We start from the raw sequence: 24,515 nt of genomic DNA on the forward strand, positions 1-24,515 counted from the left end.
TTTAATTATTGCTTACAGAGGAGAGGTGTGGGGACACTTTTGTGTACATAGACACAGTGCAGAGTCGCGGACAGCCTCAGGGATGCGACCGGGCCAGAAGGGAAATGCCTCAGCGATGCTCGTTTTCATCACGAAAAGAATGGGGTGGTGGGGGGGGGGGAGCTCACGACGGCGTGGAGAAAACCTTGCACTGAAAGCGGTGCGTGACTCAGAGCGAGAGGAGGAATTCTGGCTGGTTTTGGACCACGCGTGTCTGGTACCCTGAGGAATGAATGAGGGTAACCTTTCTGCATCTTATTGCTTCTACGGGTGACTGGCAGTCTGGCAGATTATATGTACAACACAACAGCCACATGGGAGTCAGACACAGCGTATTGCAGTAGTTTAGCCTCTCCATACAGTATGTAGGACGCTGCCCTGGCTTTACAACGGTGACTGAGCCAGAACACTATGGGCTGTATTTTGCGTGTCTTAAGTACCAGGTCTTATTACTTCACTTAAGACCTGGAGGCGTGATCAATGCCATTTGGCTATTCTGAGTGGCCAAAGAGCATTGACCACGCCTCCAGGTCTTAAGTTACCTACGAAGGGGGTAAAACCCAGAGCCTTCCAGAAAACCTTCCGGAACTTTTCAGAACCTGTTTAGTTCTGTGACGGCATTTTCCATCGTGACCCCCCCCCCCCCCCCCCCTGAAGGACGAGGTACATCATAATAAATAAATACAATAAAACTGTATAATTACAAAGCCAAAAATAAATAAATTAGGCTGTGAGAACTTTATCTGAAACTGCTTATCTGAGCAGTGTACTAATGACACAAATCCAGAAACCGTGAAATACTTTACGAGCGGTTCACTAAGTTCTTGCAGTTGAAAAGAACCATTTGAAGATAGACCGCACAGCTCAGAACGGATACAGATTACATACAGCAGTACAGATTAGGTAAATGTTTCCATTACAGAACTGGGTACAAAAGCACAAGGCAATGGGACACACACACACACACAAATGTATCGCCTTTCCTGCTCTCAAAAATAGAGTCTGAAAAACCTGGCTGAAGTGATGGGATGTGAAGCAATGGCCGCATTTTTGTATGTTTGACTTTCCAAACATAAAAAGGACTACATCGGAAAACTACAATGTTTGAGAGCAGCAACACACACACACACACAGACACACACACACACACACACACACACACACACACACACACACACACACACACACACACACACACACACACACACACACACACACACACACACACCCCCTCACACACACACACACACACACACACACACACACACACACACACACACACACACACACACACACACACACACACGGATGTGGAACACGTCACGAGAGCAAATGGGAATGGAAGTGAAGCCGAGTTGAAAACACTGCATGACGAGTCCTCTATAAACAGTGGTCCAAACTAAATCCCCCACTGGAAAACGGGTCCACGCTGTGGAGGAAAATGTATAGTCTGTTGTGCGACCGCGCCACTTATAATATTTCGACTGAAATAGCTGCTTTCGTCGTATGAACGAGCACAATTTATAGACTGTAGTCGAACGAGCACAATTTATAGACGTCGTGCAATGAAGATGGGGCTTTCGTCTCCCTGATTGCTCGCTGAGGCCAACTGCTAGTGCCCGTCGTACGTTCAAGGGAATGAGATACATTCTTTGAGTCACCGTCTCCGAAACCCCCGTGGTGTGACCTTCGGGGTAGAGGTCAGGGCGTGGCGTTTGTCAAAGTAGCGGCCGGGGGCCATTTGAATGTGAAGGGAAGTAGAGAAGAGAGGGGGTTATTTAAACACGTTGTTTCCCATTCAAATAAGAGGACAAGGTGATGGCACAGTGTGGTCGCTTTGTCACGGATATGTCAGCTAGCCGTCAATAATTTGGCATCACGAGTCAAGCCTCCAAATGTTTCCTCTCTCTTCAAGGACACCCAGTTCGGTATGCATTAAGAATAAAGCCACAGAACCCCATAACACTGAGAGTGTACAACTGGAACCAAATGCACCTGTAAGGCATTTGGTTCCATTGGTTCAACCCCTGGAACCCCCTCAAAGACCCGCAGACCCTACTTTGAGAACCACTGATTTACATGGACTACGGATGGAAACATTTGATTGCTAAATCCGGTGTATTTACATCGTTGATATTCGCTGTCCCTCCCAAATGTATAAATAAAATAAAATATAATAACGAGGTAATTCAGTGAGGCTGCGCTGCCTCCTACTGGTGGTAGTTGCATTAGCAGTACCAGACCTGACGTTGCTTCCAAAGAGCATGTGAAGCCACATGTGTTTTAATATGAACAGGCGTGCGCCATCTTGTGAGGTTTCTGGTGTGTGTGTGTGTTTCTCTGCACTGTATCTCCATATCCATATCGGTTATAACGCAAAAAACGGAAATTATCACGTTGTGATGCATTGTGAGCTTGTTGTAGATCGGCAATTATTTGGCGAAGAGATTTAGCTAAATTGTCAAATGATGCTGCCCTACAACTACAAAGCCAAAGAGCAGTAACATTACACTTATGTACAGTAACACTTATTTGTGTATATCCCACCCAAATTAGCCTTTGTCATTTTGGGGGCGATAAATAACTTAAGAGAGTTTTAAAGTGTCTCTAGAGCCATTGTCTGGGCCAGGAAAGAGGAGGCACATTTAGGATTACCTAAACAGACTTTGCTTGGAAGCAGTGAGGTGAAACGTTTTACAGATTTGAACCGACGGCGTGTGCAGCATCTCTTCCCCCCCCCCCCAGCGACGAATACAGAATTATGGCTTTACTTTTGTTGGTAGATAAGCGTAAGCATTAAAAGGGGACACACAACACACAGTTGGAACTGGGAGTATCGCCACATGGAAATCATATACATCTTCTCAGTGACATAACATGTCCCTAACAGTGTAGCAGTTTGTATACAGAGTGGAGTTGAAATGGTTATTTCCTGGTTGGGGAGGGGAGGATACAGTAGGCTGGAGTAACAGACATGGAAGGCACGTGTTCTGCAAGGGGGGGGGGGGGGGGTGTCTGAACTGTCCTGACCCGGTTACAAAAATGGCAACAGTTTCAATGGCTCTTTTCGACTGAATCTTCCCATGAACTCTGAAGACCTTCCGGAAAACCCTGTGATGTTAATCTACAATGACGTTCCTCTTATTTATTTTTCCCTTTTCCTTTTTTTTTAATCAATAAATAGCTGACCTAGAAGATCAGAACAAATGGATGGAGAAAGAAAACATTTGAAATGATCATTTCTGAAGGTTCTGGGGGAGAACCCAGAAGGATCAGTACCACCTCCTCCTGACCAGGGACCCAAATGAGGTTCTGAGTGAGAACCTTATCTGAAACCGAGCCGTAGTGCATGACGGGAACAGATCCAGAGCCTGTGCAAGACGTGTTCGGGGCACGGTTCCCTTTTCGGTACTCGCAGTCGAAAAGAGCCACTACTTTAAACGGGGCACTCACACACACACACACACACACACACACACACACACACACACACAGACAGACACACACACACACACACACACACACACACACAGACAGTCATCTGCTTCTCTTTCCACTGTAAACGCAAACCCAGGGCAGGGCATGTCCAAGAAGCAAGTCTATACACAATAAAGAGAACCATGTGATCCGACAAAGACTATAAATAGAATATAATTTCTTAATAATATCCCCCCCCTCCACCCCACCCCCTGCTCAACTCCATTATCCCCAGCTATGGTATCCCACCCCCCCCCCCCCTTCCCGTTTTGTAATACATATCGCTCTACATGATGCTGTGATTCAGGTGAGTGAGTGTCTAATAATCTTATAATCCTGTTTTTATCTATGGACAGAGAGAGTGGGTGGGTTGATGATGGGCGCGTTCGTTTCTTCCCGAGAGAGAGAGAGAGAGAGACAGAGAGAGAGAGAGAGAGAGCAGCGTGCGTCCGCTGCCCTGTCTGATTGTTCTAGCCCCCCACCCCACCCCTCCCCTCCCCGAGTTCCAGTCTGTGTGGGGCGGGGCGGTGGATGGGTTTCGGGAGATGTGGAGGAGGCAGAGGTTCAAACGCTCTATGGCATCACAGCACAGACTGCTGGGGGGGGGATCCGGGGATTCAGTCAGTCAAGCCCATCACAACACCGTCTGCGACCGCCGCGCGTCATCAAAACAGCTGCCTCCGTTATTTTCAATGAACCTATCGCACACCGGCGGCGTCCGACGCGCGCTGGCGCCTCGCCTGGCGCGCCGATAGAACCAGTTCTATTTTCCAGGCGGACGGAGCCGGTGTGTGTTGGGCTTCAGTTGGTCGGGTGGACAACAGCAGGAGCCTGGCCGCTTACATGTTACATGTGAAGAGGGGGGGGGGGGGGGGGCAGTGCGTGGGGATGAGAGTGGGTGGTTCTGGGGGGGGGCAGCTTGTGGAAGGGGTGGGGGGGGGGGGTGGAGGTTGCGTCCTCTTCAGAGGCAGGTGTCGAGGTGGGCTGATCGGGCCTCCGCCACCCCGGGCCTGGTCTCGGCGCGGCGCTGGGAGCAGGGCACGGCGGGATGGGAGCCGGCCCGCTGCCCCAGCGTGCCGCCGGGATCCCCGCGGCCCGCTCTGCTGCCCAGCCTCCTCCGGCTCCAGTGGGGACGCCCGCACGCCATCCTCCGCTGGCATCTGCCCAGCAGGCCGGCCGTCAGCGCCCACAGCGGCTCCGCCCCCTGCTGGGGCCCTCCCGCGGGGACGCGTCTCCTCCTCCACGAGGGGCATTCTCCTGGGTACGGGTGGCAGACGCGGCCCGACCCCCGCCCCCCGGGCGCCAGGCCGTCGTCTGAGGACGAGGAGAATGAGGGCGCCGGGGTCAGCGTGACCCTGCCCTCCTCCCCGCCCAGCAGGCCGAGGCTGGTCCTGTCGGTGAAGGATTCCGCGCGGTCCTCGTAGCCCATGTCGGCCGGCGCCGAGCACTGCTGCAGGAAGCCGCCGCGCCCCTTCCTCCCGCCGCCGCCGCCCACGTCGGCCGCCGTGCCGCCTTTCTCTCCGCCGCGGCCCCTCGTCCCCCCCTCCTCCTCCTCTTCCTCTTCCTCCTCCTCGGCCTCCGGCTCGGTGCAGACCGCCTCCGTCTCCTCCATCAGCTCCACCTCCCCCCCGACCCCGCCACCCCCCTCCTCCGCCGCCTCCTCCTCGACCCCCCCGAGGCTGCCGCCGCAGCCCCCCCCCGCCATGGGGGGCGGCGGGGGCGGGCAGCGCGGGTCTCGAAGGAACACCACGATGACGGAGATGTTGTCGCTGGAGCCGGCGTCGCGCGCCTCCGCCACCAGCTTGTGGGCCACCATGGCCGTGTCGCCGGCGTTCTCCTGCAGGTGGGCGCTGACCACGCCCACCGCCTCCTCGGGCGTCACCGTGTCCCAGAAGCCGTCGCACGCCAGGATCAGGTAGTCCTCGGAGCCGTCCAGCGGGAACACGGCGTGGTCCGCGTCGCCCGAGATGTAGGGCTTGTGCTCGTTGTCGCCTGCAGGGAGGAGGAGCCACACGTAACCAATGGGGTTCTCAGGGTCACAATCGGTCACAGTTTTACCAGGAAAATGTAGTTTTTTGTGAATAGTTCCTTCTCGAAACGTTTTCATGTCAAGTACCCATAAATATATGTATTTGGCTAAATAGTTACAAATGTTTGATTGATTATATATAACATCCACCGTCATACAACACCGTAGCCTATAGTGTGTGAATGAATCAATAACATCCACCGTCATACAACAACACTAGCCTAGTGTGTGAATGAATCAATAACATCCACCGTCATACAACAACACTAGCCTAGTGTGTGAATGAATCAATAACATCCACCGTCATACAACAACACTAGCCTAGTGTGTGAATGAATCAATGACATCCACCATCATACAACAACACTAGCCTAGTGTGTGAATGAATCGATAACATCCACCGTCATACAACAACACTAGCCTAGTGTGTGAATGAATCAATAACATCCACCATCATACAACAACACTAGCCTAGTGTGTGAATGAATCGATAACATCCACCGTCATACAACAACACTAGCCTAGTGTGTGAATGAATCAATAACATCCACTGTCATACAACAACACTAGCCTAGTGTGTGAATGAATCAATAACATCCACTGTCATACAACAACACTAGCCTAGTGTGTGAATGAATCAATAACATCCACTGTCATACAACAACACTAGCCTAGCGTGTGAATGAATCAATAACATCCACCGTCATACAACAACACTAGCCTAGCGTGTGAATGAATCAATAACATCCACTGTCATACAACAACACTAGCCTAGCGTGTGAATGCGGTCGGTTGCTCAGCATTGCGGCTGTCTTTTCCAGTCCTTAATGAATTCTCCTTCACATCGTTCCTTGACCTCGTGACATTCCGCATTACTATTACTATTGTAACTCCCTCCTTACTGGCCTACCAGCATGTGCACTTAAGCCTCTCCAGCTGATCCAAAATGCAGCAGCTCGCTTGGTCTTCAACCAGCCAAAATTCTCACATGTCTCCCCCCTGCTCCGCTCCCTCCACTGGCTCCCGGTCGCTGCCCGCACAGAATACAAAACTCTGATGCTGGCATTCAAAGCAACCAAAGGTATGGCTCCCCCATATCTTACAAGTATGATTGAACCCTACAAACCCTCCCGCGCACTCAGATCAGCCAACGCAGGGAAACTGGAAGTACCCTCACTAAAAACGCCGGGACAACGCTCCACACGTCCCAAACTCTTCTCCCTTCTGGCTCCAAAACTGTGGAATGCACTTCCCATTGCAGTCAGAACTGCAGCATCACTCCCAATCTTCCGCCGTAGCCTGAAAACCCACCTTTTCAGACTCCATCATGGCCCATAGCACTTACCCTAACCCCTTAGATAGAATTTCTGTTGGCTTAGATAGCATTTGACTTAGACTTATAGCATGTTATGTAGACAGCACTATAATTGTATTGTATATAGTCATAGCACGCCATAGTACATATGTATAGCATAGTAGTGAATATGTATAGTTTATTATGTATAGTGTATGTATAGTTTCATCATATAGATATTCCACTGTTACCTTCTTAGCTTACGCATGTTTCATGATAAATGCTTTTATGTGATGTATTCCCATGCTTTTGTTCTTGCCTAAATGTAAGTCGCTCTGGATTAAGAGCGTCTGCTAAATGCCTAAATTGTAAATTGTAAATATGACAAGAGAGTGCTGACATTTTCGTTAGCGCCTGGCCTGCGTGGAAGGGAGAGAAGACCGTTTGCCGCGTAGTTCTTGGCCGAGTTTATCATGCACTAGAGGGGCCCATGGATGGTCTTTTAACATAGTTTATCATGCACTAGAGGGGCCCATGGATGGTCTGTTAACATAGTTTATCATGCACTAGAGGGGCCCATGGATGGTCTGTTAACATATAGAGTTTATCATGCTCTAGAGGGGCCCATGGATGGTCTGTTAACATAGTTTATCATGCTCTAGAGGGGCCCATGGATGGTCTGTTAACATATAGAGTTTATCATGCTCTAGAGGGGCCCATGGATGGACTGTTAACATAGTTTATCATGCTCTAGAGGGGCCCATGGATGGTCTGTTAACATAGTTTATCATGCACTAGAGGGGCCCATGGATGGTCTGTTAACATAGTTTATCATGCTCTAGAGGGGCCCATGGATGGACTGTTAACATAGTTTATCATGCACTAGAGGGGCCCATGGATGGTCTGTTAACATAGTTTATCATGCACTAGAGGGGCCCATGGATGGTCTGTTAACATAGTTTATCATGCTCTAGAGGGGCCCATGGATGGACTGTTAACATAGTTTATCATGCACTAGAGGGGCCCATGGATGGTCTGTTAACATAGTTTATCATGCTCTAGAGGGGCCCATGGATGGTCTGTTAACATAGTTTATCATGCACTAGAGGGGCCCATGGATGGTCTGTTAACATAGTTTATCATGCTCTAGAGGGGCCCATGGATGGTCTGTTAACATAGTTTATCATGCTCTAGAGGGGCCCATGGATGGTCTGTTAACATAGTTTATCATGCTCTAGAGGGGCCCATGGATGGACTGTTAACATATAGAGTTTATCATGCACTAGAGGGGCCCATGGATGGTCTGTTAACATAGTTTATCATGCTCTAGAGGGGCCCATGGATGGTCTGTTAACATAGTTTATCATGCTCTAGAGGGGCCCATGGATGGTCTGTTAACATATAGAGTTTATCATGCTCTTAAGGGGCCCATGGATGGTCTGTTAACATAGTTTATCATGCTCTAGAGGGGCCCATGGATGGTCTTTTAACATAGTTTATCATGCTCTAGAGGGGCCCATGGATGGTCTGTTAACATAGTTTATCATGCTCTAGAGGGGCCCATGGATGGTCTGTTAACATAGTTTATCATGCACTAGAGGGGCCCATGGATGGTCTTTTAACATAGTTTATCATGCACTAGAGGGGCCCATGGATGGACTGTTAACATAGTTTATCATGCACTAGAGGGGCCCATGGATGGTCTGTTAACATAGTTTATCATGCTCTAGAGGGGCCCATGGATGGTCTGTTAACATAGTTTATCATGCTCTAGAGGGGCCCATGGATGGTCTGTTAACATAGTTTATCATGCACTAGAGGGGCCCATGGATGGACTGTTAACATAGTTTATCATGCTCTAGAGGGGCCCATGGATGGTCTGTTAACATAGTTTATCATGCTCTAGAGGGGCCCATGGATGGTCTGTTAACATAGTTTATCATGCACTAGAGGGGCCCATGGATGGTCTGTTAACATAGTTTATCATGCTCTAGAGGGGCCCATGGATGGTCTGTTAACATAGTTTATCATGCACTAGAGGGGCCCATGGATGGACTGTTAACATAGTTTATCATGCTCTAGAGGGGCCCATGGATGGTCTGTTAACATAGTTTATCATGCTCTAGAGGGGCCCATGGATGGTCTGTTAACATAGTTTATCATGCTCTAGAGGGGCCCATGGATGGTCTGTTAACATAGTTTATCATGCACTAGAGGGGCCCATGGATGGACTGTTAACATAGTTTATCATGCTCTAGAGGGGCCCATGGATGGTCTGTTAACATAGTTTATCATGCTCTAGAGGGGCCCATGGATGGACTGTTAACATAGTTTATCATGCACTAGAGGGGCCCATGGATGGTCTGTTAACATAGTTTATCATGCACTAGAGGGGCCCATGGATGGTCTGTTAACATAGTTTATCATGCTCTAGAGGGGCCCATGGATGGTCTGTTAACATAGTTTATCATGCTCTAGAGGGGCCCATGGATGGTCTGTTAACATAGTTTATCATGCTCTAGAGGGGCCCATGGATGGTCTGTTAACATAGTTTATCATGCTCTAGAGGGGCCCATGGATGGTCTGTTAACATATAGAGTTTATCATGCACTAGAGGGGCCCATGGATGGTCTGTTAACATAGTTTATCATGCACTAGAGGGGCCCATGGATGGTCTGTTAACATAGTTTATCATGCTCTAGAGGGGCCCATGGATGGTCTGTTAACATAGTTTATCATGCTCTAGAGGGGCCCATGGATGGTCTGTTAACATAGTTTATCATGCACTAGAGGGGCCCATGGATGGTCTGTTAACATAGTTTATCATGCTCTAGAGGGGCCCATGGATGGTCTGTTAACATAGTTTATCATGCTCTAGAGGGGCCCATGGATGGTCTGTTAACATATAGAGTTTATCATGCTCTAGAGGGGCCCATGGATGGTCTGTTAACATAGTTTATCATGCTCTAGAGGGGCCCATGGATGGTCTGTTAACATAGTTTATCATGCTCTAGAGGGGCCCATGGATGGTCTGTTAACATATAGAGTTTATCATGCACTAGAGGGGCCCATGGATGGTCTGTTAACATAGTTTATCATGCACTAGAGGGGCCCATGGATGGTCTGTTAACATAGTTTATCATGCTCTAGAGGGGCCCATGGATGGTCTGTTAACATAGTTTATCATGCTCTAGAGGGGCCCATGGATGGTCTGTTAACATAGTTTATCATGCTCTAGAGGGGCCCATGGATGGTCTGTTAACATAGTTTATCATGCTCTAGAGGGGCCCATGGATGGTCTGTTAACATATAGAGTTTATCATGCACTAGAGGGGCCCATGGATGGTCTGTTAACATATAGAGTTTATCATGCTCTAGAGGGGCCCATGGATGGTCTGTTAACATAGTTTATCATGCTCTAGAGGGGCCCATGGATGGTCTGTTAACATATAGAGTTTATCATGCTCTAGAGGGGCCCATGGATGGTCTGTTAACATAGTTTATCATGCTCTAGAGGGGCCCATGGATGGTCTGTTAACATAGTTTATCATGCTCTAGAGGGGCCCATGGATGGTCTGTTAACATATCAGACTTTATTACTTGCGCAAGCAGAGCACGCAAGTACTTCGATCGGGTATGTATGTATGTCGGTGTACTCCACCGGCCAATCAGGGACCAGCATACGTTTCAAGGTTGGTATAAGGTCAATGCCATGATTTCTGGTGAGTGGTGACAATACTTCATTAGACACCTTGGTGTGGTTGTTATGTGCAATGATGTCTTCCCTTTGTATTTAGGGTTTCTTCCTGGAGGCTGAAACCTTGACAGCCAAACGTGCCAATGGAAAATCAAAACTGATATAGTGACATCACAATACCATCCCCTCCTCTAACCACTCCCCCTTTATCATACAACAGCTGTGGGTGCGGCTTCAGTTCCGGTGGATTACCACCCACCAGGCAAGCCAGACATAACTGGTGGGCGTGTCCACATATAAACAACATTTTAACAAATACTGTACACTTTTTTGAAAAAAAAATCTTCCTTATATTAATATTAGGGTGGAAGAAATCACGGCACTGCATCTTTAAAGAGAGAGACAGGACAGTAAGAGCAGAGAGACGGGGGGGTGACTGTAGATGGATAGATGATCAATGTGTAAAGTTTACCTACAGTATGGATCTGGAGACAGACGGACTGTATGATGGATGTCGGATGTCTGAAGAATACTTTCTAGTGAACACGTTAATCAATAAAGCTTTAGACCTGTAAGCCACAGTGCGGAGACATTTATTTATTTTTGCCTGTGATGTGCCAGCTGTGTTTTTCTTTTCTTTGATATGATGTCATGTGTGATGCATGTTTACCTATGGATCTGGAGACAGACAGACTGCCGTTAACCCTCCACGTTCCAAACCAGATGACACAGCCTCCTAGCGCCTCTATCCTCTTCTTTTCATCCTACAAACACACGCACGAGCACGAGCACGAGCACACACACACACACACACACACACACACGTTCAGGTTCACGTTTAGTTCAGTGGTTAGTGGTTAGTTCAAGTTAGTTAGGTTCACAGGCTGATAGGCTCCCGTGTTAAGCGGTCAGATGCTGATAGGCTCCCGTGTTAAGTGGTCAAATGCTGATAGGCTCCCGTGTTAAGTGGTCAAATGCTGATAGGCTCCCGTGTTAAGTGGTCAGATGCTGATAGGCTCCCGTGTTAAGTGGTCAAATGCTGATAGGCTCCCGTGTTAAGCGGTCAGATGCTGATAGGCTCCCGTGTTAAGTGGTCAGATGCTGATAGGCTCCCGTGTTAAGTGGTCAGATGCTGATAGGCTCCTGTGTTAAGCGGTCAGATGCTGATAGGCTCCCGTGTTAAGTGGTCAGATGCTGATAGGCTCCCGAGTTAAGTTCATTCGATTGTGGTCCGGCTTGAATTAAGTAACGGAGCTCATAACACAGAACTGGCCAGCCTGTAGTATACCTAATTTTGAGCTTTTCCAAAGTCTGTATAAGTATAAGTGCAGTTTTTCTGTACCTCAAATAAGGGAATAAATTAATCTGGTTTCGGTCGCGACCGCTCCAACACTCGGTCTCGACTCGGACTCGCTTTAGATGGACTCGACTACAACACTAGTGTGCACGTCTGTCTGTCTGTGTGCGTGCATGTGTGTGTGTGTGTGTGTCTGTGCGTGTGCGTACAGTACCTCTCGGTCTGGTTTGTGTGGTTTCATCAGCTCCACCGCCTGGCTCCTCCTGACCAGCATGACCTGAGAGTCCCCCAGCCAGGCCACATGCAGCATCCTGCCCCGCAGGAACGTCACCACCCCGGTGGTCCCGCAACGCAGTTTCTGATGCGCGCACGCACACACGCACACGCACACATGCACGCATGCACGCACGCACGCACACGCACGCGCACACGCACACACACACACACACACACACACACACAATAAATTAGCAACATTAGCACTCATCTCCATATTCTAACTTTATGCATTTTTTTCGTAAATGAATGCCCTATTTGATCAGTAGCAGATCCACAAGCTGGAACGCCGTTTTTCTTTTTTTAAAGATATTATTTTGCGGCTTACGCCTCTTTTATTGGTTTTTTGAAGGGACAGACAGTATAGGCTGACAGGAAACGGGAGAGAGATGGGGGGAAGACATGCAGTAAAGGCCGTGTCGGGCTCGGGAGTCGAACCCGCGGCACACTGCGACTGGATTACCTCCAGGTCTCAATGGCTTTTTAAGCGAAAACAATTGTGATAATCTCTCAAATAATGTGCCATGCAGGCCGATCACGGCCTCCTGGTGTTATCGACGGTGACGGCAAGGCCTCACCTCCCGATGGGCCTTCTTGATGAAGCGCTCGTCGGTGACCTTGAAGGCTCGGTAGAGGGCCTCGCTGGGGTCCTGGCGGAAGGCCTCCGTGTGCACCAGGTTGACGTGGAGGTGGTTGGCGGCGTAGATGGCGGCGTCCACGCCCCCGTGGCCGTCGAACACGGCGAAGAAGGCCTGCTCCTCCTGGTCCTGAACGGGGGAGGGGAACCATAATCAGTGGCGGGCACAGATAGACACTAGGGGGTGCTAGAGCACCCCCTGCCCTTTTGGCAATTTTGCTCTTAAAAAAATAAAAATAATAATAATATTCTTTTTCCCTTCATTTGTAGTTTGTGGACCATGGTGACATTGATCAAATCTTGATACAAAAACGCTTCTACTATGTTATTTAGGCCCCCCCACAATCTAAAGCTATGTTTCTATGTCAGTGGTTCTTCGATTAAAGAAAAATAGCAGACCTACAAACTCGGTGGCGCGCTATGAGCTTGTAGATCTGCTATTTTTCAATAGCTATAAAGCACCAAAATGGGTTCCCGCCCCAAAATGCGCTGCACAAGGTGCCCCTTTTTTCACTTGAGCACCTGCCCCTCTAAATGTCTGTGCACGCCACTGGGAACCATATCATATCATATCATATCAAAGTCTTTTCACTTTTTGCCTTTTCTTTTTCGTAAATGAACGCCCCCCGACTTGATCACACTTGCAACCCGTCAAAATGTAGCAGATGTACAAGCTTGAAACGTGCCGTGCAGTGGCACGCTGTGAGCTTGTAGATCTGCTATACTTAGTTTGAATCCTTAACCCTCTAACACCCGCATTAATTTCTACTTGCAAAAAATAGATTTCAACCTTACTACTACTTTGTACTACTAGGACTAAGACTAAAAAATATGTTAAAAAAAAAAAAAAAAAAAAGTTTGATGAAAAATTTATAATAATTATATAATAATATAATAAATTAATAATTTACATTTTGGGGATATCTTTCACAATAATGAATAAAACATGTTCTAGACATTCTAATGATCACAAAAAAACTATTACAATTATTTTACCTACTTTTATTAGGGTAAAGGTCAAAAGTCTTAGACATTTTTAATTTGTGTGAATTTCAGCCTCTGTGGGGGGTATTTATATGCAAATATCATGACCAATGGCATTGAAATGGCATTGCAATGAACATCACTGATGACGTTTAGGTGAAAAAAGAACAGAAAAAATAATAATCATTTAGTAATTAATTAAAATTAAACGTAACAGTTTTGGACATAGATGCTTTGATCACCCGGCAGAGACGAGGGCTTCAGTGGTCGACTAACCACTTAAATCTGCTATACCAGTTGGTTGTTAGACATTTTCATGTCAAGGAAACCCAAATGTATTATGTATTTGCCCAGACAAATACATTTGTCCGGCCGGACCTTACCTCAAAAAGCCACAAAACTATATATATATATATATATCTATCTACTGTATACATGACGTGTATGGCCACAAAAACCCACACCATATCAGATTTGATACAGAGATATTATTGCCTGTAGAGTAAAGTGGCAATCTGTTTTAGATAATCATCTGTGTTGCTTTTAACCGGCAGGGTGCACCAATTGGGACCAAACTGACCCCTAATGTGCACCCACACAGTCAAAGTAACACTGAGAATGTTACTGTGTACTAGTGCCACCCTCTCTCATCCGTCTCCTGTAATTAAGTGGGTATTAATGTCAATTAACTGGCTTAACAACCATCTGCACATTTACCAAAATGGGATTAACATTTGATCCAGAGGAATTATGAAGTTAATTATAAGTGGATCCATCAGCTTCGATGTGGTGATGTGGGGGGGGGGGGGGTCTCCGGGTTGGGGGTCCCTGAAGGACGCCTCCTGATTGGTTAACGAGCCCGCGCAGCCTTGCCATAATTGCTGTTGAAACACGCTGAAGTCACGCCGGTGAAAGTCACCAGAGGGTCTTACGGGGAGTGTTTTGGATGAGTCGCGTGCACGCGCACAATCGCGTGTGTATGTGTGTGCATGCATGCGTGTGCATGTGCGTGTGTTTGAACAAGCACTGAGCACTGTCATCAATCTTATATCAGCACAGGCCATCATACATACATTGTCACTTCATGCATTCGGTATGACTGTGATTACACACTGGTAATGTACACCCTTATATAGTTGATATCTACTGCAGTAAGGGTGTCTCTCACCTGCACAAGCCACAATGAATAGATGTATGCCGCTACTAGTACATACAGCAGGGCTATTCAACTGGCGGCCCGCGGGCCAAATGCGGCCCGCGGAGCGCCCCCTAGTGGCCCTTGGAATAATAATTAAAAAAAAAAAAAAAAAAAAAAAAACTTTTATTTTTATTTTTTTTATTTTTTAAGAGAGAAAGTTACAGGTATGATGTGCGCGATATATAAAGTGCTAGATTATCATAATGACAGTAATCAGCCATAGTTGTTTCTAGGGGTGGGGGGCGAGGGGGGAAGCCCCACCCCATGGGGCCCGCGACCCGCAATTGTATTTGCGCGCGCATGAGACTGGACCATGGTCTTATTCAAAACTTATTTATACTACTTATTATTTGTGGACCTTCAGCATTTCTAGTTGAGGACCCCTGGCCTACATAGATCTTTGTGTTTGAACACAAAATACATTTGTAGAATCCAAAAAAATCCGCGCTTCGCGCGCACGCTTGCGGCCCTCCACACACAATCATTCTACAGTTGTGGCCCCCGACCTAATCTAGTTGAATACCCCTGACATACAGTATCGAAAACCGTAATTTGAATATTAAAATTTAGAATATTCGTTTACCAAATTACCAGTCACGTCACCACGCCTCAAGGCGTGGAGCGGGTGCGACTTCCTCGTACCTGGATGTTGAGGAGGCTGTTACTACGCCTCAAGGCGTGGAGCGGGGTGCGTCTTCCTCGTACCTGGATGTTGAGGAGGCTGTTACTAGTACGCCTCAAGGCGTGGAGCGGGGTGCATCTTCCTCGTACCTGTATGTTGAGGAGGCTGTTACTACGCCTCAAGGCGTGGAGCGGGGTGCGTCTTCCTCGTACCTGGATGTTGAAGAGGCTGTTACTACGCCTCAAGGCGTGGAGCGCGGTGCGTTTTCCTCGTACCTGGATGTTGAAGAGGCTGTTACTGCGCCTCAAGGCGTGGAGCGGGGTGCGTCTTCCTCGTACCTGGATGTTGAAGAGGCTGTTGAAGTCGGGGATGACCACGTGCTTGTCCTCCATCTTGCGCCTCATGTTCTTGATGGCGTGGATGGAGGTCTCGTAGTAGGGCAGCGGGCGCCGGCGGTACGGGAAGTCCTTCAGCCACAGCAGGCACGTCTCGAAGAGCTTGTTGAACGCCAGCCGCGCAAACGTCGCCGCCTCCAGCTCTGTAGCGCGCGCACGCACACACACACACACACACACACACACACACACACACACACACACACACACACACACACACACACACACACACACACACACACACACACACACACACACACACACACACACACACACGCACGCACATCTGTGTTACTATATTTGTGAGGACATCAACATTTTAGGATGGCAATTTCATGAATGTCAATAAAACATATCCACTATTTGACGAGGAAAAATAAGCCGTCTGTCTGTCTGTCTGTCTGTCTGTCTGTCTCACATTTGTGTCAATAATACTCACTATACTTCAAGACATCAACACTGGTGGCGCGCCACTCGGTGGCGCGCCACCAGTGTTCAAGGGGCCAGAGAGAGAGAGTACAAACGGAGTTAACACTGATTGGTACAGTACAGGGTACAGTAGATTGGGCTCCCAGAGATAAGAACGGTATCAAATGGGCGTCCATGGCCTAAATAATGCATATCAAAAAAAGCTTGAGCAAGCAGCGCTATGCAATTAATAAACACAGCCTGCATCATGGCTGCACTGCATGGGTGCTTGTATTGTGTAACGGCAGCAGGCGTTGGGTTATTGTGTGGCACAGCCGCTGCACGGATTAAATCCACACGAAGCGATAATATTATGGTTGTGGGCTTTGACCAGGCCATGACCTCCCATCGCTCTCACACTGCACTGCACTGTACACACACACACACACACACACACACACACACACACACACACACACACACACACACACACACACACACACACACACACACACACACACACACACACACACACACACACACACACAAACACACACACACACACACACACCATCTCTCTCACACTGCACCGTCAATCTGGGGCATCAGTACTGGTGGTGGTGATGTCGGTGCAAAGTGTAAGCCTCTCCATTGACATGCACTATTCACTTCTGTTCAGTATTCAGTTCAGTATTAACCGAACGGGAACCCATTTTGGTGTTAGCATCATGTCGTGCTTTAGCTATTGAAAAATAGCAGATCTACAAGCTCATAGCGCGCCACCGAGTGGCGCGCTACGAGCTTGTAGGTCTGCTATTTTTTGAAAAATCGAAGAACGACTGACATTTTTAGAATCTGATCTCAGGTCAGAATGGGTTAATCAGACCAGTGTGTGTCCAGTGGAAACCTCGTATGAATCTGATCTCAGGTCAGAATGGGTTAAAGGACGACTATAAGCCCTGTTTTTAACCTATCGTTATAAGGCGGTACTGTTTTTTGTGGATAGCTCAGAAACCGTCGCCTACCAGTGATATCATCGACGGGGAATCCAAGCCAATTGAAATGGCAGGATTTTCTATTTCTGCAAAGTTTAATGTTGCTATGATGGTCATTGATCTCTCATTAATGCAAATCTACATAATAATAATAATAATAATAATAATAATATGGAGGAAACAAGAATACAAATGTGAATGGTAGGCGTGTCTCTGAAGTGTCCACAGCCCTCTTATGAGACACAGAACAAGCAGAAACATCTGGTACCATTATCATTATCATTCCCATTAGTGAGGACCAATTATATGAAGACCGGTTGAAAATGGGTGAAGTGGTCCTTTAACCCATTCTGACCTGAGATCAGATTCTAAAAAATGTCTTCCACTTCCTGACAGTTTTCTGAAAAAGCTACGTTTCTATGTCAGTCGTTCTTCGATTTTTTCAAAAATAGCAGACCTACAACACCAGAAGGGGTGCCCGCCCAGAATGGATTAAGGCAGCGGATTTCAACCCCTTCATATCAAGGTCCATTATTTATTCTGCATTTGAGCCACGGAACAACCATTTGATGAGATTTACTGTAGTCTCTCAGACCCAAGACTAAAGAATATTTGTGCCATCGTTCCATGCTGTATTGATGTTGGTACCATAGTAGAGATAACTTTTTTTTTACATTCTCTAATTGTGTAGACTTCTCGTATAAATTAAGTAACAAATATGTTTTAACAATAATTTGTTAAAGGTATATTCAGTGATTTCACTTAATTCAAATATCACTTCTTTTTTTGTTTTGTTGTGATAATCCTCCCTACTATAGAGTGTGCTGGCCATATAAGGAGTTCCTCCCTGTCCCCAGTTAACCCCTGGGGGTCAAAAAACCTTAGGTTTCGTTTTTGACTCTCTATCCTGATTGGACGAAAGGCTGGGTCCCACAGCCAAAAACGAAACCTAAGGTTTTTTGAGTGAAATCACTGAATATACCTTTAAGGTTCAAAGATCTACAAGGATCAATTTGGTTTCATGTCACTACACTCTCAATCTATAAGGGTCCATTTGGTTATACTTTATACGAACTTGACCTGGGATGTGATGATCGACCATCTAATGTTAACATATTAGATGTGAGGTCTGGTAGATCTGCCATTTCCACCGCTTCCGTTTGTATCGGGAAGATACGAGGATTCTGCTCCACAGCAGCAATGTCTTTGAGTGGCCTCCATGAGCTAAATTTATCCCTCCAACTTAGTACAGTGTGTGTGTGTGTGTGTGTGTGTGTGTGTGTGTGTGTGTGTGTGTGTGTGTGCGCGCGCATGCTTCTTTATGTAATCTCAAGTCTGTCCTCGACACACAAACACAAGACAAGGAACCAGGGCGCGACGAACTTCAACCGTCTCTCTTAACACACACACACACACACACACACACACACACACACACACACACACACACACACACACACACACACACACACACACACACACACACACACACACACACACACACACATACACACAGACACACAGACACACCTCCAATCCTGCCCATTTTTTAAGTATAGAAAATGGCACACATTTAGTCTCAGAGGGACAAAAGTGACCCAAGCTACAATTACCATCCCATATTAGCACTGTACCTATTACTGTATAGCTGACGTGCTTGCTTTCCATTCATAATAACCCTGAATCTGCTCTTAACCCATTTTGGGGACGGGAACACCTTTTGGTGTTAGCATTAGGTTATGATTTAGCTATTGAAAAATAGCAGATCTACAAGCTCGTAGCGCGCCACCGAGTGGCGCGCTACGAGCTTGTAGATCTGCTATTTTTTTGAGAAAAAAAATCACAAAACTGTCAGGATGTGGAAGACATTATTTAGAATCTGATCTCAGGTCAAAATGGGTTAATACATTTTGTACTTTGAGATCCCAAAACCACATCGATCACCAAATCGACATGTAGTACGATTCCCCCAAAATGTGTTTGGGCTGCGGGACCCCCACTCTGAAATGACTTTGTTCCAGGGACCCCCACTCTGAAATGACTCTGTTCCAGGGACCCCCACTCTGAAATGACTCTGTTCCAGGGACCCCCACTCTGAAATGACTCTGTTCCAGGGACCCCCACTCTGAAATGACTCTGTTCCAGGGACCCCCACTCTGAAATGACTCTGTTCCAGGGACCCCCACTCTGAAATGACTCTGTTCCAGGGACCCCAACTCTGAAATGACTCTGTTCCAGGGACCCCCACTCTGAAAGGACTTTGTTCCAGGGACCCCCACTCTGAAATGACTCTGTTCCAGGGACCCCCACTCTGAAATGACTCTGTTCCAGGGACCCCCACTCTGAAATGACTCTGTTCCATGGACCCCCACTCTGAAATGACTCTGTTCCAGGGACCCCCACTCTGAAATGACTCTGTTCCAGGGACCCCCACTCTGAAATGACTCTGTTCCAGGGACCCCCACTCTGAAATGACTCTGTTCCAGGGACCCCCACTCTGAAATGACTCTGTTCCAGGGACCCCCACTCTGAAATGACTCTGTTCCAGGGACCCCCACTCTGAAATGACTCTGTTCCAGGGACCCCCACTCTGAAATGACTCTGTTCCAGGGGGACCCCCACTCTGAAATGACTCTGTTCCAGGGACCCCCACTCTGAAATGACTCTGTTCCAGGGACCCCCACTCTGAAATGACTCTGTTCCAGGGACCCCCACTCTGAAATGACTCTGTTCCAGGGACCCCCACTCTGAAAGGACTTTGTTCCAGGGACCCCCACTCTGAAATGACTCTGTTCCAGGGACCCCCACTCTGAAATGACTCTGTTCCAGGGACCCCCACTCTGAAATGACTCTGTTCCAGGGACCCCCACTCTGAAATGACTCTGTTCCAGGGACCCCCACTCTGAAATGACTCTGTTCCAGGGACCCCCACTCTGAAATGACTCTGTTCCAGGGACCCCCACTCTGAAATGACTCTGTTCCAGGGACCGCCACTCTGAAATGACTTTGTTCCAGGGATCCCCACTCTGAAATGACTCTGTTCCAGGGACCCCCACTCTGAAATGACTCTGTTCCAGGGACCCCCACTCTGAAATGACTCTGTTCCAGGGACCCCCCACTCTGAAATGACTCTGTTCCAGGGACCCCCACTCTGAAATGACTCTGTTCCAGGGACCCCCACTCTGAAATGACTTTGGGGACCGCCCCAAGACAACATTTGTGTCAATGTATTTTTTATTTCTAGATTTGTTGATTGTTTTGTTTTCCTGACGACACGTCGCACAGCAACAACAGAAACAGACAAGAGCCCTGAGGAACTACACTCCACTATGGGACTATAATGGGGTTTAACTGTGGTGGAGAACAAGTACATTTACTTAACCCATTCTGACCTGAGATCAGATTCATACGAGGTTTCCACTGGACACACACTGGTCTGATTAACCCATTCTGACCTGAGATCAGATTCTAAAAATGTCAGTCGTTCTTCGATTTAAAAAAAATAGCAGACCTACAAGCTCATAGCGCGCCACTCTGTGGCGCGCTATGAGCTTGAAGATCTGGGGCGGCGGTGGCTCAGGGGTAGAGTGCCTGGATGGTAACCGTAAGGTTGCCAGTTCGAACCCGGGCTCCCCCAGAGTTACTGTCGAAGTGTCCTTGAGCAAGACACTGAACCCCTAATTGCTCCCGATGTGCTAGTTGGTGCCTTGCATGGTTTCCGCTGCCATCGGTGTATGAATGGGTGAATGTAATGCACAATCTCTGTAAAGCGCCTTGGATAAAGGCTGCACCATTTACCATTTAGATCTGCTATTTTTCAATAGCTAAAGCATAACATGACGCTAACACCAAAATGGGTTCCCTTTCAGAATGGGTTAAAGTACTGTACTTAAGTACAATTTTGAGGGATTTGTACTTTCCAACTTCCAAAACTTTTACTTCTACTCCACTACATCTCAGATCCAAATTGTATCCTATATTGTATACTTTCACTCCACTACCTTTATTTGAAAACTTTAGTTACTAGTTTTGATTGATTGATTCATTGATTGATTGATCATCTTCAATCAATCAATCATTGATTGAAAATTGTTCTTGTATTTCTTGTAGAATGGGTACATTTCAAACAAGTCAATACAAAAAGCACACAACTTGTTTACATCAGGGTCCACCATTTTCAATTAATTTCAAGTTACTTTGTAGATTTTGATTATTATTACAAAACATACATTACCGGTAACCACTTCTGCCCTATATTCATTTCAGCCATCTCAATTCGAGTACTTTTTTCCACCACTGGGGTTTAACGTGGTTAGTTCACCCAAAAACCTTTACGATGTTCTATCAATTACACAGCCCATGGCAGAAAGATGTCTTCAAAATGTCATCAAATTATTGTCTCAGGGATGAGACAAAAACTAAAATGTGTCATGTTTTTCGGGTGAACTACTTCTTTAACTCCAATTCCAAAGGAGCGGGGGCCTGATATATAAAGTTCTAAAGTGCCTTTGTAAAATAATTGCATCGAAGCTCAGTGTAAATATTATGCCTTTTTTCACCATCTATTACACCCACACACGCTCTAGAGCAGCGGTAATGTAATCACCACCCTCTGTCCGTCTGTCCGTCCATCTGTCACACAGGACTCGGGGGTGGGGTCAGGATTGTACAGTGTAAGTGTGGCTGTAGCATCTCTCCGAGTGCATTTCCCGTTATCACTGTACAACGGATCACATCATTAAATAAATAATAACTTTGCATGTTGTCGCTGTCTTTCAGTTATGTTGTATTGCTACTTGGCAAGTAAGCCTTGCCGAGCCATTAGACCTATGCGGTATTTTAGCCGTGACGTCACTAGTAGGCCATAAATGGCCTACTAGTGCGCAAGCAGAGCGCGCAAGTACTTTCGACCGCTACAAACTGTCAAATCTCAGTAATGACTACTTGTGCCTGATACGGCAGTGGTGCCAGATTACATACATAGTATACATAGGAGCATTACCTTTAATCCTCCCAACACTAAAACATATCATCATTACGTCACCATCGAAAACCAATTACACTCTGGCATTGAGTCCTTTAATCCACATCCTTTTTACGTCATCATTGAGAGCTAGTTATACATATACTATGTATGTATTGTATACGTAATTTGTAAGTTGATTAGCGGTATACTGTGGTTACTTTGCGCCGTACGCACCGTCCCAGCCGTCCCGCCAATTTTGATGCGTATATGCACCGTCCCAGCAAATTGTGCCTGATACGGCAGTGGTGCCAGATTACATACATCTGTATAACTAGCTCTCAATGATGACGTAAATAAAGATGTGGATTAAAGGACCCAATGCCAGAGTGTAATTGGTTTTCGATGGTGACGTAATGACGATATGTTTTAGTGTTGGGAGGATTAAAGGTAATGCTCCTGTGTATACATGTATGTAATCTGGCAACACTGCCACATCAGGCACACTTTGCTGGGACGGTGCATACGCATCAAAATTGGCGGGACGGCTGGGACGGTGCATACGAGTCCCGGGCAAAACTAGTACGTGCGCGCTCTGCTTGCGCAAGTAATAATAGTCTATCTTGTCTCCACATCATATTTCTTCTTTGCCATGGACACTTGTACAGAACATTAATAATTCTACTCGAGTTGGAAGCATTAAGACCCATTTTAAAACGGCAATGCTTCCTTTCTGAAAAATAACGTCTTTGTAAAAAGATTCACGCGTTTAGATATTGTTATTTACAATGAGAAGCGGACGGGAGCTGGTGCCACTCGGACCCGGACGTAACGTAGGACTACAAAATGACGTTGGACTTAACCCATTCTGAACGGGAACCCATTTTGGTGTTAAGCATCATGTTGTGCTTTAGCTATTTAAAAATAGCAGATCTACAAGCTCATATCGCGCCACCGAGTGGCGCGATATGAGCTTGTAGGTCTGCTATTTTTGAAAAATCGAAGAACGACTGTGACATTTTTAGAATCTGATCTCAGGTCAGAATGGGTTCATCAGACCAGTGTGTGTGTCCAGTGGAAACCTCGTATGAATCTGATCTCAGGTCAGAATGGGTTAAATACCGAATAAGGCAGGAGCCCATATCTCCTGTTTCTGTAGCGTGAGGCAGCTTGATGTGCAAGTACAGTACACCCCCTGGACATGATGCTAGTCTGTCGCAGGGACTTACCCCCAATCCAACTATTGATGCTGCAAGTGCCAAGCAGGGAGGCACTGGGTCCCATTTTTTTTATTTTTTTCATTTTTGAGTCTTTGGTATGACCCAGCCGGGGATCGAACCCCGACGTCCCAGTGTCAGGGCGGACACTCTAACCTCAAGGCCACTGAGCTGGTTTTGGATTGATACACGGTACTTAAGATAAAAACATTGGAGTACTTTCCCACCCTACATAAAAATGAAACACAGAGAGAGACTCACGGCGATGCAGCGGGACGCCTTCTTCGTCCTCTGGCATCTTGGTGATATGGTGGAGGGACAGATCGCTCTGTAGAAGGCTGTCTGCCGTGGCCCGGGACAGCGCTGCCGCCAGCGAGCAGGGACAGTTACTGGAGAGGACAAAAGACCAGACAGGGACAGTTAGTGGAGAGGACAAGAGACGAGACACGGACAGTTACTGGAGAGGACAAAAGACCAGACAGGGACAGTTAGTGGAGACTGAGAGGACAAAAGACCAGACAGGGACAGTTAGTGGAGAGGACAAAAGACCAGACAGGGACAGTTACTGGAGAGGACAAAAGACCAGACAGGGACAGTTAGTGGAGAGTGGTTATATACCAGGTGGGTGTGGTTATATATACCAGGTGGGTGTGGTTATATATACCAGGTGGGTGTGGTTATATATACCAGGTGGGTGTGGTTATATACCAGGTGGGTGTGGTTATATATACCAGGTGGGTGTGGTTATATACCAGGTGGGTGTGGTTATATATACCAGGTGGGTGTGGTTATATATACCAGGTGGGTGTGGTTATATACCAGGTGGGTGTGGTTATATATACCAGGTGGGTGTGGTTATATACCAGGTGGGTGTGGTTATATATACCAGGTGGGTGTGGTTATATATACCAGGTGGGTGTGGTTATATATACCAGGTGGGTGTGGTTATATATACCAGGTGGGTGTGGTTATATATACCAGGTCTGT

General features: G+C 47.0%; 1 protein-coding gene across 1 annotated transcript in view; it reads right to left on the reverse strand.

Moving 5' to 3' along the window:
• Nucleotides 1-4,477: 4,477 nt before the first annotated feature.
• Nucleotides 4,478-24,515, reverse strand: part of ppm1e (protein phosphatase, Mg2+/Mn2+ dependent, 1E) — a gene marked incomplete at its 3' end in the record, with an annotated part of 76,204 nt that continues 56,166 nt past the window's right edge. The window contains exons 2-7 of the mRNA XM_083760525.1: nucleotides 23,790-23,917; nucleotides 15,889-16,088; nucleotides 12,688-12,876; nucleotides 12,048-12,191; nucleotides 11,207-11,300; nucleotides 4,478-5,508 (exon numbers count right to left, since the gene is read on the reverse strand). Coding sequence (XP_083616651.1) covers nucleotides 4,478-5,508; nucleotides 11,207-11,300; nucleotides 12,048-12,191; nucleotides 12,688-12,876; nucleotides 15,889-16,088; nucleotides 23,790-23,917 — 1,786 coding nt within the window. The remainder of the gene's footprint in view (nucleotides 5,509-11,206; nucleotides 11,301-12,047; nucleotides 12,192-12,687; nucleotides 12,877-15,888; nucleotides 16,089-23,789; nucleotides 23,918-24,515) is intronic.

Source organism: Protomyctophum parallelum (genome assembly GCF_964188405.1).
Source record: "Protomyctophum parallelum genome assembly, chromosome: 1".
Classification (NCBI taxonomy): Eukaryota; Metazoa; Chordata; class Actinopteri; order Myctophiformes; family Myctophidae; genus Protomyctophum; species Protomyctophum parallelum.